At 58.1% G+C, this 12,248-nt stretch overlaps 1 protein-coding gene across 21 annotated transcripts in view; it reads right to left on the bottom strand.

Moving 5' to 3' along the window:
• STAB1 (stabilin 1) overlaps positions 1-10,548 on the bottom strand; it is a 29,592-nt gene extending 19,044 nt beyond the window's left edge. For 17 of the 21 annotated variants that reach the window (XM_035275742.3, XM_078351083.1, XM_078351087.1 and 14 more), the window contains exons 1-14: positions 10,386-10,548; positions 4,446-4,582; positions 4,009-4,124; positions 3,714-3,799; positions 3,577-3,646; positions 2,768-2,863; positions 2,386-2,496; positions 1,957-2,153; positions 1,594-1,724; positions 1,324-1,451; positions 943-1,031; positions 605-742; positions 338-478; positions 99-161 (exon numbers count right to left, since the gene is read on the bottom strand). In XM_035275742.3, the coding sequence (XP_035131633.3) occupies positions 99-161; positions 338-478; positions 605-742; positions 943-1,031; positions 1,324-1,451; positions 1,594-1,724; positions 1,957-2,153; positions 2,386-2,496; positions 2,768-2,863; positions 3,577-3,646; positions 3,714-3,799; positions 4,009-4,124; positions 4,446-4,582; positions 10,386-10,463 (1,581 nt within the window). In that variant the 5' untranslated portion in view covers positions 10,464-10,548. Of the gene's footprint in view, positions 1-98; positions 162-337; positions 479-604; positions 743-942; positions 1,032-1,323; positions 1,452-1,593; positions 1,725-1,956; positions 2,154-2,385; positions 2,497-2,767; positions 2,864-3,576; positions 3,647-3,713; positions 3,800-4,008; positions 4,125-4,445; positions 4,583-7,290; positions 7,446-10,385 lie in introns of all 21 variants that reach the window. The other 4 variants (XM_078351094.1, XM_078351096.1, XM_078351098.1 and 1 more) reach the window with 2 other exon arrangements.
• Between the last annotated feature and the right edge of the window lie 1,700 nt (positions 10,549-12,248).

Raw genomic sequence — 12,248 nt, 5'->3', positions numbered from 1 at the left:
CAGAACGCCAGGTCACTGTGGGGCAGATTCTGGGATAATGAGTTCTGGCCCAGAAGCCCAGAAGCCCAGATGGGCTAGGGCCCGTCCCCCCAGCTCACCTCCAGGATGGTTTCAAAGCGGCTGAAGGCCTCGGTAGAGGCGAGGATCTGACTGATAGTTCTCTGTAAGGAGGGATGAGTGTGAGGTCCCCAGGGAAGGGGCTGAGGCTGCTTCAGCCCAGGGGGAAGAAGCTGTGCTCCAGCCCTGAGCAGAATGGCTCCTGCCCACTCCCTGCTCTCCGTAGAGGTCTGAGGTCACCCAGCAGCACAGGGGAGGGAAGGGAAGGATGCTGGCTCACCTTGGGATCCCCTGAGATCCCAGAGGGGGGCTGCCACCGCAGGGCAGTGACCACGTGGAAGATGCCATTGGCTGCTACGTTGTTGGGCTTGTAGATGTTGAATGTCTGCTGGGGCTGGTCTTTGTACTTGTAGGAGTATTTCTGGGGAGACACAGGAGGTCTGGCCAGATCTCATAGGCCAGCCCCCTGTCCCGAGGCTCCCTCCCACCTGGACACCCTTGCCAGGCTGTGACTCCTCTTGTCCCCAGGCTGAGCCTCCTCCCTCACCGTGAATTGGTTGAAGGCAACAGTGATCTCCTGCCCAGCCAGAGTCCACCACCTTCGTGTTTGTTGGGTCTTCGTGTCCTCCAGGATGTGCTGCCCTGCGATGATGTGCTGTCGGCAGAGCTGCTGGGCGAGGGATGCCTGCAGACGTAAGGCGGGGAGCCAAGTGAGCCAGGGTGGGGGGCCAGTCCTCTTCACGTCACCCCTACTCAAGCAATGGAGGGGACAGGATGCCTCCCACTGCCTGATGGCCTCCCAGGTTCTCAGGCCTTGAAGACTGCGCTGTATCCAGGGGAGGAGGTGAGGGCCGGGGGCCAGGTCCGCCAGGGGGAGGGGCTCACGTTCATGGTCCTGGAGGAGGAGGAGGGTATGGACGGCACCAGCACAGTGAACGGACCTGCTGTGGTGAGGATCTCCCGGCAGCCCTGGTCTGGGGGCAGGGCAAGGGAGCATCAGAAGGGAGCTGGGGAGACCCTGGGGGTCTCAGAAGACCCTTGGGCATCAGTCCGAGGTGTGGGGGAGTTGGGGTGGGGTATTCAGCCTAGATTTAGGGTAGATGGGGGCCTCAGGGTTGGAGGGCAACTCCCACCTGCTGTGTGCACCCCCACAGCCCACTGTTTGTTCCTACAGCTCTGGGGGAATCTGCAGAGACAGCCCCTCCCTCCCTGCCAGCTGTGCTGGGACTGAGGGGCAGGTCATGGGCAGGCAGTGGGGTCACGCACCCATCATGGCCATGGCGACCCTCAGCTGCAGGAACACCCGGCCTGTCTGCATGGCCTTCTGTACCTCGTGGAGCAGGTGTCCATAGCAGGCACGCCCATCCCCCACCTCGCCCTGCTTGCACACACAGCTGGGAGACCAGGGAGAGCCAGTCAGGGCAGAGGCTGTGCCCTCCAGCCCCTTCCCTCCACACCTCCCCAGAGGGGGCACACGTGTCCAACCCACTGTCTCTGCTCTGAGGCTCCCCCTACCCCCCACACCCCCATGCTCACCTGGTCTTCCCATCAGCGGTCACCTGGCAGGTGGCCGACCGGTCGCATGAGTAGGGGGAGCAGAAGGCTTGGCAGCCCCCAGACACGTTGCTGTTAATGCTGACCAGGCCTGACCGGCAGACGCAGGAAGCCTGGCCCCAACATGGAGGGAGGGGAATACCACGTCCAACCCCGAGAACAACGAGTGTCTGCCCTACCCACAGAGCCCTGCTCAGTCCCTCCCCAAAGAGAACCATCATCCTCTCCCCATTTTACAAATGGAGAAACGGAGGCTCCCAGAAGGCTCGTGACTTGCCCAGGGCCCCTCAGCCAGTGTGAGTGGGTACACTGTGGGGGCAGTTCCAGCCTGGGACCCTGGCTCACCTGGCCCGGCTTCTGGTACACACACAAGGTAGAGTTGCTGGGGCAGCCAGCAAGGTCGTCAGTGCATGGGTCCTTGGGCAGACACAGCATCCCGTCGCCATGGTAGTTCTCAGGACAATGACACTGAGCCTGCCCCGTGGGGCTTACTGAGCACTGGGCCAGCGGTGAGCAGGGTGATGGCCAGCAGGGATTGGGGGCTGCCAGGGCAGAGAGAGAACCCAAGTGAGCCAAACACCCAGGGGCCCTGTCTCCACCACAGCTTCCTCCGAGGGCCAGGGCTGGCAGGCTGACCCAGACCTTGAGGATAGGCTTCCCTTAGGGATGGCTCTCCCTCCCTGTGAATTACATTGTACCTGCTGGGTTAAAGGATGCTCTCCCAGCCCCTGCCCACCCTGAGCTAAAGTCCCTGGCTTCTGAGTCCAGGCTCACCTTGGCATTCACTGCCCTGTTGCGTGTAGCCGGGCAGGCACCTACAGCTGGGGGCCTCTGCAGAGCACTGGGTGTTCTGGGGACAGCGCAGCTTCTGGCAGACGGGCAGCTCTGAGCAGAGAGGAGAGAGCACTGATGGGCCCAAGCCCAGACTGGGGAGGAACACAGGGGCAAAGGGGCCCTGCCTGTTCTGTGTGACTCGGAGCAGGCCCTGCCCTTGTTGGGCCTCTGGACAGCAGACGTCTCAGATGACACCCCTTCCCCAACTAGGCTGCAGGCAGAGGTCCTGCTGAGGCTTGGGCCCCATCCTCAACCAGTTGGCCTCTTTTGCTCGGGCCATGGGGGACCTGCTGCCCCAGGCTGTCGCAGTGGCACTGCTCACCTTGATCACAGTGGGGGCCAGTGTATCCAGCAAAGCACCGGCAGCTTCCATCTCCATGTGGCCCGTGGTTGCACACGCCGTGCACACAGCTGCACACTGGGAGGGACACACAGAGACAGATGGGACCCCAGCCTCACCCAGGCACACATCAGAATGTTGGGTCCCTGCTCTCTGTATTTTTAGAACTCAGCTCAGGCAGGTACAGAGCTGAGTACAGAGTATAGTGCTATACTTAAGAGTACAGAGCTGTGGGCCGGGCGTGGTGGCTCACGCCTGTAATCCCAGCGTTTTGGGAGGCCAAGGCAGGCAGGCGGGTCACGAGGTCAAGAGATCTAGACCATCCTGGCCAACCTGGTGAAACCGTTTCTCTACTAAAAAAAAATACAAAAGTCAGCTGGGTGTGGTGGCACATGCCTGTAGTCCCAGCTACTCTGGAGGCTGAGGCAGGAGAATCGCTTGAACCGGAAGGCGGAGGTTGCAGTGAGCCGAGATTGTGCCACTGCACTCTAGCCTGGCGACAGAGCGAGACTCTGTCTCAAAAAAAAAAAAATGAGTACAGGGCTGTGATGCAGGACCACAGGGGTGGTGGGAGCCCAACCTGGGGCTTCCTGGGGAAGGCCTCTCAGGGCAGCAGCATGTGCAAAGGGCTGGAGGTGTGACAAAGCAAAGCGCGTGGTCCTGAAAGGACGTGCAAGGCTGAGGACCTGGGATAGAGGCTGAAGGGACAGGTGGAAGCCGGTTGTAGGGACTGCATCCCCATGGGTCCCCAGGTGGATGCTGCCCTCCCCTCCTGCCTTGCAAGCACTCACCCGATTGGCAGTCAGGCCCGAACTTGTTGGGGTCTTGGCACTCCTGGCAGGCTGAGCCACGGAAGTTCTCCTGGTAGTGGATGCAGCAAGTCAGCGTGGCCCCTCCGAGCCTCCACCCTACCCTGCCCAGCCCTTACCTGGCACACACAGGTCCCATTCCTGTCTATGCCATCCAAGCAGGTCCCGTGGCCATTGCATGGGGTCTCGGCACCGCCAGGGCATTCTGTGGACCCGGCAGAACTCAGCTCTGTGACCAGAACCCAAGCCCAGACACGGCCCCTCCTCCAGGGCAGCAAGAGTGAGGGGGCTGAGGTGCTCCGTGAGTGTTCATGAGACAACCAGTTGAAGGGGAATGCAGGTAGCTCCTGCAGGGCTTGCCCAGAGCTGGGGGTGGGTGTGAGGAGCACGGCAGGGTCCCCCTTTTAGCCATACCATAGCACTGGGAACCCCAGTAGCCAGGGCAGCAGGCCTTCTCCACCATGTACTTCCAGCACTTCCGTCTGCAGCCACTCATGGACACCATAGAGCCCCCCAGCTGTACTTCATAGCTGGAAGCAGAGGGTGGGTGGGGTGAGGGGAAAGGCTCCCATCTACAGCCCCCCCAAGCCTCCCCACATTGGCTTCTGGGCTCCCCCACAGCTGCTCTTCCTGGCCCAGAGCTGAGCACAGGGCCTAGCACATAGCACATAAAGCCCTCCTGCCCCCTACCTTTACCCCTTCCTCCCCACCTGTCTCTGCCACCCAGGAGGGGCCACAGGGGCATAGATAAGTGAGTGCCTGTCCTCATGTTGTGGGTCTGTCAGGCTCCCCCAGCCTCTGCCACCCCACAGGACACTCCTGAACACACGCAAGTGGGGGGTGGCCCGCACCGGCAGTCCTGGTCTATCTGATCCGGGAGCTCCCGAAGCCAGCCTGGGGGACACATCTGCTTCTTGACGGCCGCGCAAGAGGTGCAGGGTACGTGAGTGGCAAGCGTGGTTTTCACATCACAGCGTTTGGACGGCCCCTGGGCCACAGTTGGGATGTGGTCAGTGACCTGGACTCCGCACCCAGTCCCAACTCTGTCCTTATTGCGGCCAGGCCTCATACCCCTCTAGCTGCCGCTTCCCATGTGCTCAGTGGGAGTGCAGTGTGGTGGGGAAGGCCCTGAGAACCCTGTCTGTCACAAGTTGTTAATGTCATAGCAAGTCCTTATGTGCCTGCTCAGAAGGCTCTGACTGCTTACCCTCTGACACTAGAGAATCTAGCCGAATTTCCCCCTCAGCCCATTTCAGGTAAGGAACAGGGTGTGAACCAGGGACTAGAACCCAGACTTCCAGCCTAGTGCTCACTTTGGCCCTTTGTTTAAAGATAAAGAAATAATACATGGGCCGGGCGCAGTGGCTCAATCCTGTAATCCCAGAACTTTGGGAGGCCGAGGCAGGTGGATCACAAGGTCAGGAGAAGGAGACCATAGTGGCCAACATGGTGAAACCCTGTCTCTACTAGAAAATAGAAAAATCAGCTAGGCATGGTGACATGCACCTGTAGTCCTAGCTACTTGGGAGGCTGAGGCAGGAAAATTGCTTGAACCCAGGAGGCAGAAGTTGCAGTGAACCGAGATTGTGCCATTGCACTCCAGCCTGGTGCTTGGCAACAGAGCCAGACTCTGTCTCAAAAAAAAAAAAAATAATAATATATGACAGAGCTGATGCTGTCTTGGAAGGACACGGTGACGCCATCCTCAACTCATGGGCACAGGCACGATACCAGCTCCAGCCATGTACTGTGGGGCTGGGCCCCCAGCCACCATCTGCTCTGAGCATTTTCCCACATTGCTACCAAATGACCCTCTCTAACTGAGCTCAAGGGCTTTGCTGCCCAGGGGGCAGAGACTAAGGGCCCAGCCCTGAGAGGCTGAGTTCACGTGAGCAGCTATGTGCAGGTCTCTGGTCCGCACGTGATTAGGCTAGTCAGTCACAGGCGACAATGGGCCATGCTGGCCTCTGAGGAAACCCAGGGAACCCTGGCTGGGGCCCTAGGTGGCTTCCTGGCTGGGGGTGATCATTGACTTGGGACCTGAAGGATGTATTGGAATTGGCCAAGGACAGCGCTCCTGGCTGAGGGCACAGCAGAAGCCAAGGCTGGGAGCGGAAAGAAGTAAACAAATGTGTGACAAGGCAGGTAGTGGCCCAGTGGGGACTGGAGAAGATCTGGCGGCCTGGGTGCAGGAGCTCTGTAAACCTGGGTGAGGCAGAGTCCAGGGCAGCCCCGTGACTCAGTTTGTCGTTTTTGTTTGTCTTTGAGACACGGTCTCACTCTGTCGCCCCGGCTGCAGTGCCGTGGTGTGATCCTGGGATCGGGCGATCCTCCCGCCTCAGCCTCCCGAGTAGCTGGGACTGCGGGCATGTGCCACTGTGCCTGGCCAGTTTGTTCTAAATTGGCCCTCTAGCTGCTGCATGGAGAACAGAGTTGAGGGGGCAGGTGTAGGTGGGAAAGAGACCATCACTTGAAGGTGGCCTGGGCCAGCCAAAGCAGGGACAGTGGAAATGGATTGGGAGAGATTTGAGAGGGCTTGAGGTGGTAAGATGAATGGGGACAGGGTCTCAGCAACTGGGTGGGGCTATGGAAAATGTGAGGAGTCCAGCCTGCCACCATGGCATGGGCACTGGGATGCTGATGAAAGCCCCAGCCCTGGAGTCCCATTCACTGGCCTGCCACAGCTCCTGGAAGTCCACCAGCAGGGCTGCCTTCTACGGTAATGAAGTCCCAGTAACCTTCAGCACTGAACCCAGGAGGAGTGGAAGTAAGCTCCTGGTTATAGTGGGAGGAACGGGCATGGTGGGGGGTGTTTGGGAGGCTTAGGGCACAGGTTGGAGAATCGGAGATGTTCTCATCTTGAAAAATGCTGACCACAGTGTGGTCCAAAGGGAGTGACCCCAGAACATCCCTTTCCTAGAATAATTTACAGATGTGTGCTTTCTCAAAACAAGAGAAAAGGAGAAATGGTGCCCTCAACGCTTTCTTCTGGCAAACACTAGGGCCCAGGGCTTCTGTGCTACTGTGATTTGGCCTTTTCCGATCATGCCTCTGCGGTCTGCAAACAGGGAAGTTGCTGGGAGCAGTCTGTGTGGAGCGGCAGAGCTGGGATGTTGTGGGCTTGTTTCCTATCCTGAGGCTCGCCTTTGCTGAGCCAGGGAGTGACTAGGAAATTGGGTAACTCTCAGGCTGAACAGCTGCTGGTTCAGGGCAGAGGCTTGGCAGGAGGCAAGCTCCCCTCAAAGCCACCTGGCCAGCTGGGCAAAACCATTCTGGATGTGGACCAGCTTTTGGAGGAACAGTGGTCAGCTCTGGATTAAGGGCCCCGGCTGAGTAAGACTGTACTGTCTGCACTCTAGGACAGTCAGGGCCCAGAAGGAAGCAAGAGCTTTAGAGCCTGGTGTGGATGTCCGCTCACAGGACCTGGGTGTTTGTGAACATGTGTGAAATGCTGATGAATGGTAAGCCGGCTGCCGCATCTGTGCTTCTCCGGGACCACACCAAGGGGCTCTGCCTCCGCCCTGTGGCCTGGAAGGAGCATCTGCAGTCTGAGCCCGCATCTTGCTGGTAGTCTTGGCTGGGTGGAGTGAGGCTGGATCACAGTCTGAGTGCTGAGTCAGATTCCCTCCTTCCTGGGGGCACCTTGGGACTCAGCCAGAGCGGGTGCTGTCTCTCCCCCACCGCACCCCTGCAGACCTGATTATGCAACGTCGGCTTGCCACACAGCTGCTGCTGGGGGAAGTTGAAGAGACATGAATGTGAAGCCTTTGCTGAGAAGGTGGATGAAATTCTCCCAAGCTGGGACCTGGCTCATGGAGACTTTTTAAGGCTGAGACTCCAGAATCCAAACCCTGTCAGAGAGGAAGGAACCACAAACTGCTTCCCCTACCTTCGGTCAGATCAGGGAGGGCGCAGGGCTGGGTTATGGACTGCGCTCCCCTCCCGCTACAGGTTCCACTGCACATGTCTAGCCATGTGCCCTCGCTGAAAAGCTGCTGAACGGGCAAGTGCTAAGGCCCTTCCTGGGAAGCCTTCCTGCCTTGTTGCCTAGATCCATCTGCACTCTCGTTCTGCTGCTCCCCCTTATGAACATGTGACCTGGGATCTCGCTTCCCCTCAGAGCTGCCATTCCTAACACACAGTTGCCCCTTGGTGTCTGTCGGGGATTGGTTCCAGGATCTTCCTCAGATACCAAAATCCACGGATGCTCACGTCCCTGATATAAAATGGCATGGAGGTTGGGTGTGGTGGCTCACGCCTGTAATCCTAACACTTTGGGAGGCTAAGGCAGGTGGATCACCTGAAGTCAGGAGTTCGAGATTAGCCTGGCTAATATGGCAAAACCCCACCTCTACTAAAAATGTAAAACTTAGCTGAGTGTGGTGGCATTTGCTTGTAGTCCCAGCTACTTGGGAGGCTGAGGCAAAAGAATCCCTTGAATCCAGGAGGGAGAGGTTGCAGTGAGCTGAGATCATGCCACTGTACTCCAGCCTGGGCAACTGAGCAAGACACCATCTCAAAAACGAAAAAATGGCATCGAATTCACATATAACCTATGCACATCCTCCCATATACCTTAAGTCATCCCTAGACGACTTATAATACTGAATACAATGCGAATGCTATATACATAGAAAAGTCTGAACATGGAGCTGGGCATGGTGGCTCATGACTGTAATCCCAGCACTTTGGGAGGCTAAGGCAGGTGGATTACCTGAGGTCAGAAGTTAGAGACCAGCCTGCCCAAAATGGCAAAACCCCGTCTCTACTAAAAATACAAAACTTAGCTGGGTGTGGTGGCATGTGACTGTAATACCAGCTACTCAGGAGGCTGAGAGAGGAGAATCACTTGAACCCAGGAGACGGCAGTTGCAGTGAGCTGAGATTGTGCCACTGCACTCCAGCCTGGACAACAGAGCGAGACTCCATCTCAAAAAAAAAAAAAAAAAAAAAAAAGTCTGAACATGTTCGGCATTCTTTCCCTGAATATTTTCTTTTTCTTTTCTTTTCTTTTTTTTTTTTTTTTTTGAGACCGAGTTTTGCTCTTGCTGCCCAGGCTGGAGTGCAATGGCACAATCTCGGCTCACTGCAACCTTCGCCTCCCAGGTTCAAGTGATTTCCTGCCTCAGTCTCCTAAGTAGCTGGGATTACAGGCATGCACCACCATGCCCAGCTAATTTTTTGTATTTTTAGTAGAGACAGGGTTTCTCCATGTTGGTCAGCCTGGTCTTGAACTCCTGACCTCGTGATCTGCCTATCTCAGCCTCCCAAAGTGCTAGGATTACAGGTGTGAGCCACTGTACCTGGCCTTCCCTTAATATTTTCAATCCAGGGCTGGTTGAACCCACGCACAGAGTGCACAGATACAGACGGCCAACTGCATTTACAGTGGCTCTTAGCTACTCAGGGTGCCGGAACAGAGGCCACCTGGCTGTGTTAGATGGGCCAGCACTGCTGCAGCCCCATCCACAAGGAGTGGCCAGAGCCACAGGTCTCTGACAAGGAAAAACCTCTAATCTGAGGCCCCTCACTGACCTCTGTCCTCACTGCCCAGAGCATGAGGAGGTGGCAGAGGCCTTTGACATTCCCTTGCATGGTATGTGGGGAAACTGAGTTAAGGGGAGGGTAGGAGCTCACCTGCAGGGCTCTCAGCACAGCCCTGGAACCCTTGGCTCTTCCCCCATCACTCAGCCTCATATCTCCCTGACCCCAGCCTTGGCCTGGTCCTGAAGCTTGTGAGGCCCCTCTCCCTGCTGCCTCTCTGAGGGACCGCAGGCGTCCAAGAGAAAGCGCCTGATGGTGGCAGGAGGCCTGGGCCCTTGGCTGGACTGCCTGTGGGATCCTGGGCAGGTCTTTCCCTCTCTGGACCTTTCTCTGCCCATCTGTGCCATGGGGATGGTGGTAGCTGCCCCAAGAGGCAGATGCACTTAGCCTCACAGGAGAGAGACTACCTCCATCATCAGAGTGGGAGACTCTACCAGAAGCTCCAGGAGGAACACTGCCCCTACCATGAGGTCTGGGCAGACCTGCAGTCAGAAGCCTCTCACGGGGACCTGACCGAGGGGCTGGCTGTGGCTACATCCCAGCACCCTGCCTGGCCAGCACGCACGGATCGGAATCATAGGCAGGAGTTTGGAGCATCACTTCAGAGTGGGAGTGGCCTGGCCCTGTCATCCTAGGGCTTTGGCTTCCTCACGAGGAGGACAGGAGGAGTGGCCCTGAGGCTTCAAGGGGACCTGCCAGGCTGCGGCTGCTCCGTGGCAGCTCTGAGGCTGGAGCATGTCCTTGTTAGTTGCTCATAACCCTGGGCATTGGGGTGAGTGACTCATTCTGCCTCCCAGCACTCTTGGGGCTGGACACAGGCACACACACGTGCACACACATGCCCTACATCAATGTTTGTTGTCTTCAGGGGTTGGAGGTGATCACATCACCAACCCCCAGGTGAGGGCCACACAAGACCTGGGCCTCCGTCTGGGCTGGAAGGACAGTAGAGACAGGAAGGGCCTGCCTCTGTATCCTTCAGCTGCAGGCTGGGGAGCCCTGGCCCAGCATAGTCAGAGAAAGGTGGCCGACATACCCCTGCACCCCGGGTGGCCAGATGCAGACCTCAGCCTGGGGAGGTGGGCACAACAGCCACCCCCCGGGCCTGCTCAGAGGTCAGACAGGCACCAGCTGTGGTGTCTCCCCAGGCCCATGCCCATGCCCCTCCACGTCCAGCTCCTCCCTGTTCCCACCACCGGCCAGCAGGGCCCAGATGCTGTGTGCCCCTGGGACTGGCTCACACTCACCTGTCCCCTGATGAAGTTGAAGCCTGCCAGGTAGAAGGCCAGGAGGCAGAGTGGGAGGAGGCCCCGGGGTCCTGCCATGGCTGGCGGGCACCCTGTCCAGGACAGAGTCAGGCAGCCAGTGGCGTAGGGAATGAGCTCTAGGAGGCAGGCACAGTGCAGGCAGGCGGGACGGGGCGGGCAGTGGCCTTAAAAGCAGCCAGGAGGCCCCGCCAGCTCACCCCCACAGGAACCCGCCAGGATTTCCTTCTGCGTATCAGCAGCCTGCAGGCGGAAGGGAAGGTGCTGGCCACTGACCCCCCCATGGATGGCCTGGGCCCTGCTCAGGGCTTCCCGGCCCAGGACCCTCCTAGCATCACAACCTGGAAGCCCAGGCCACCATAAGCCCCCGGGACCTGGGCTCTCATCAGAGGTTCTGAAGCAAATCCAAAGGCACATGTGAATAACCGCCCCGCCCCCCAACCCCACCGCCCCCTGCCTGGGAGCCCAGTGTGTTTCATCCAGAGACTCCGGGGGTTCTGGTTGGCGGAAGGCAGGGTAGTAGTCCCTGGATGGGTCTGTTCCTGCCTCCACCTTTCCAACTCCAGGGTACACATGGAGCTCTGACTCACTGCCGGCACCTTGCTAACCCACCAGCCCCCACCACTCCTGAACAGCTGGTCCTGCCCGCCAACCCACATCCACCTTCCCTTCTTCCCTATCTGCCCACAACTCAGCCTACACTCAGCCAGCTTCTGGCAGCACCTCCAAGCCCCTCTCCAGCCAGCTGGTCTCTCGTGACTCTCCCCAACTAGGTCTGCTCCAGCCACACAGGCCTGTCTGCTCCTTCAAAGTGAGCTCCCCTGGCATGTGCTGTTACCCCAGATTGTCACATACTGGCTCCTTCTCACAGGCCCAGTCTCAAGTCAAGGGCCACCACCTCAGAGTGCCTCCCTGGTCTCAGCCTGCAGGTGGCCCTGAACCTGGCTCACCTCCTGGCGGCACTGGTTACCAGCTAAGATTGGGTTTAGTGTCCTTTGTCTCCCCCTGAAACATCAGCTAAGGGAGAGCAGGGACACTATCTGGTTGGTACATACAGTGGATGCTCAATTCAGATGTGCAGAAAAAATAAATGAATGGAGGTGGCTCCTTTTACTATCCCTCTGTTACTGGTGGGGAAACCAAGGCTCAGAGGGGTTGGGGAGCTTGTCCAAGGTAATCAGTTTTTTTTTTTGAGACAGAGTTTCGCTGTTGTTACCCAGACTGGAGTGAGATGGCACAATCTCGGCTCACCACAACCTCTGCCTTCTGGGTTCAAGCAATTCTCCTGCCTCAGCCTCCTGAGTAGCTGGGACTACAGGCGCGTACCACCATGCCCAGCTAATTTTTGTATTTTTAGTAGAGACGGGGTTTCACCTTGTTGACCAGGATGGTCTCGATCTCTTGACCTTGTGATCCACCTGCCTTGGCCTCCCAAAGTGCTAGGATTATAGGCGTGAGCCACCGCACCTGGCCAGGTAATCAGTGTTTTAAATCCATCCCAGGGATCCTGCCTGCAAAGCCACCACTGCCTACATAGCCAGCTCCCAGGAGGTGCAGTGGACCCAGGCTAAGGGCCTCTGTGTGCCAGGGCTGTGCGTGGTGGGCCTTGCCTCCATTTATCGCTACCCCCACCTGCAGATGGTGTAACAGTTGGGGAGAGAGGAATGGGCCAGAGCCCAGTGGCCATCTGTAAATGCTTTGGGAAAGGCCAGATAGGGGGACTTCCTCCTCCCCGGCACGCCTCCACTCCCATCAGGTTGGAGGGGCCTTTGGGCAGGCCTCTGAAATCTGGCTGGGATGGGGGTTGCAAGTGGAGACCCTCCTCCCATTCCCCATACCCACAGC

The sequence above is a fragment of the Callithrix jacchus genome, chromosome 15, assembly GCF_049354715.1.
Source record: "Callithrix jacchus isolate 240 chromosome 15, calJac240_pri, whole genome shotgun sequence".
In the NCBI taxonomy this organism is placed as follows: Eukaryota; Metazoa; Chordata; class Mammalia; order Primates; family Cebidae; genus Callithrix; species Callithrix jacchus.
Note: the sequence above shows the minus strand (reverse complement) of the source record. Positions and strands in the feature narration are given on the sequence as shown.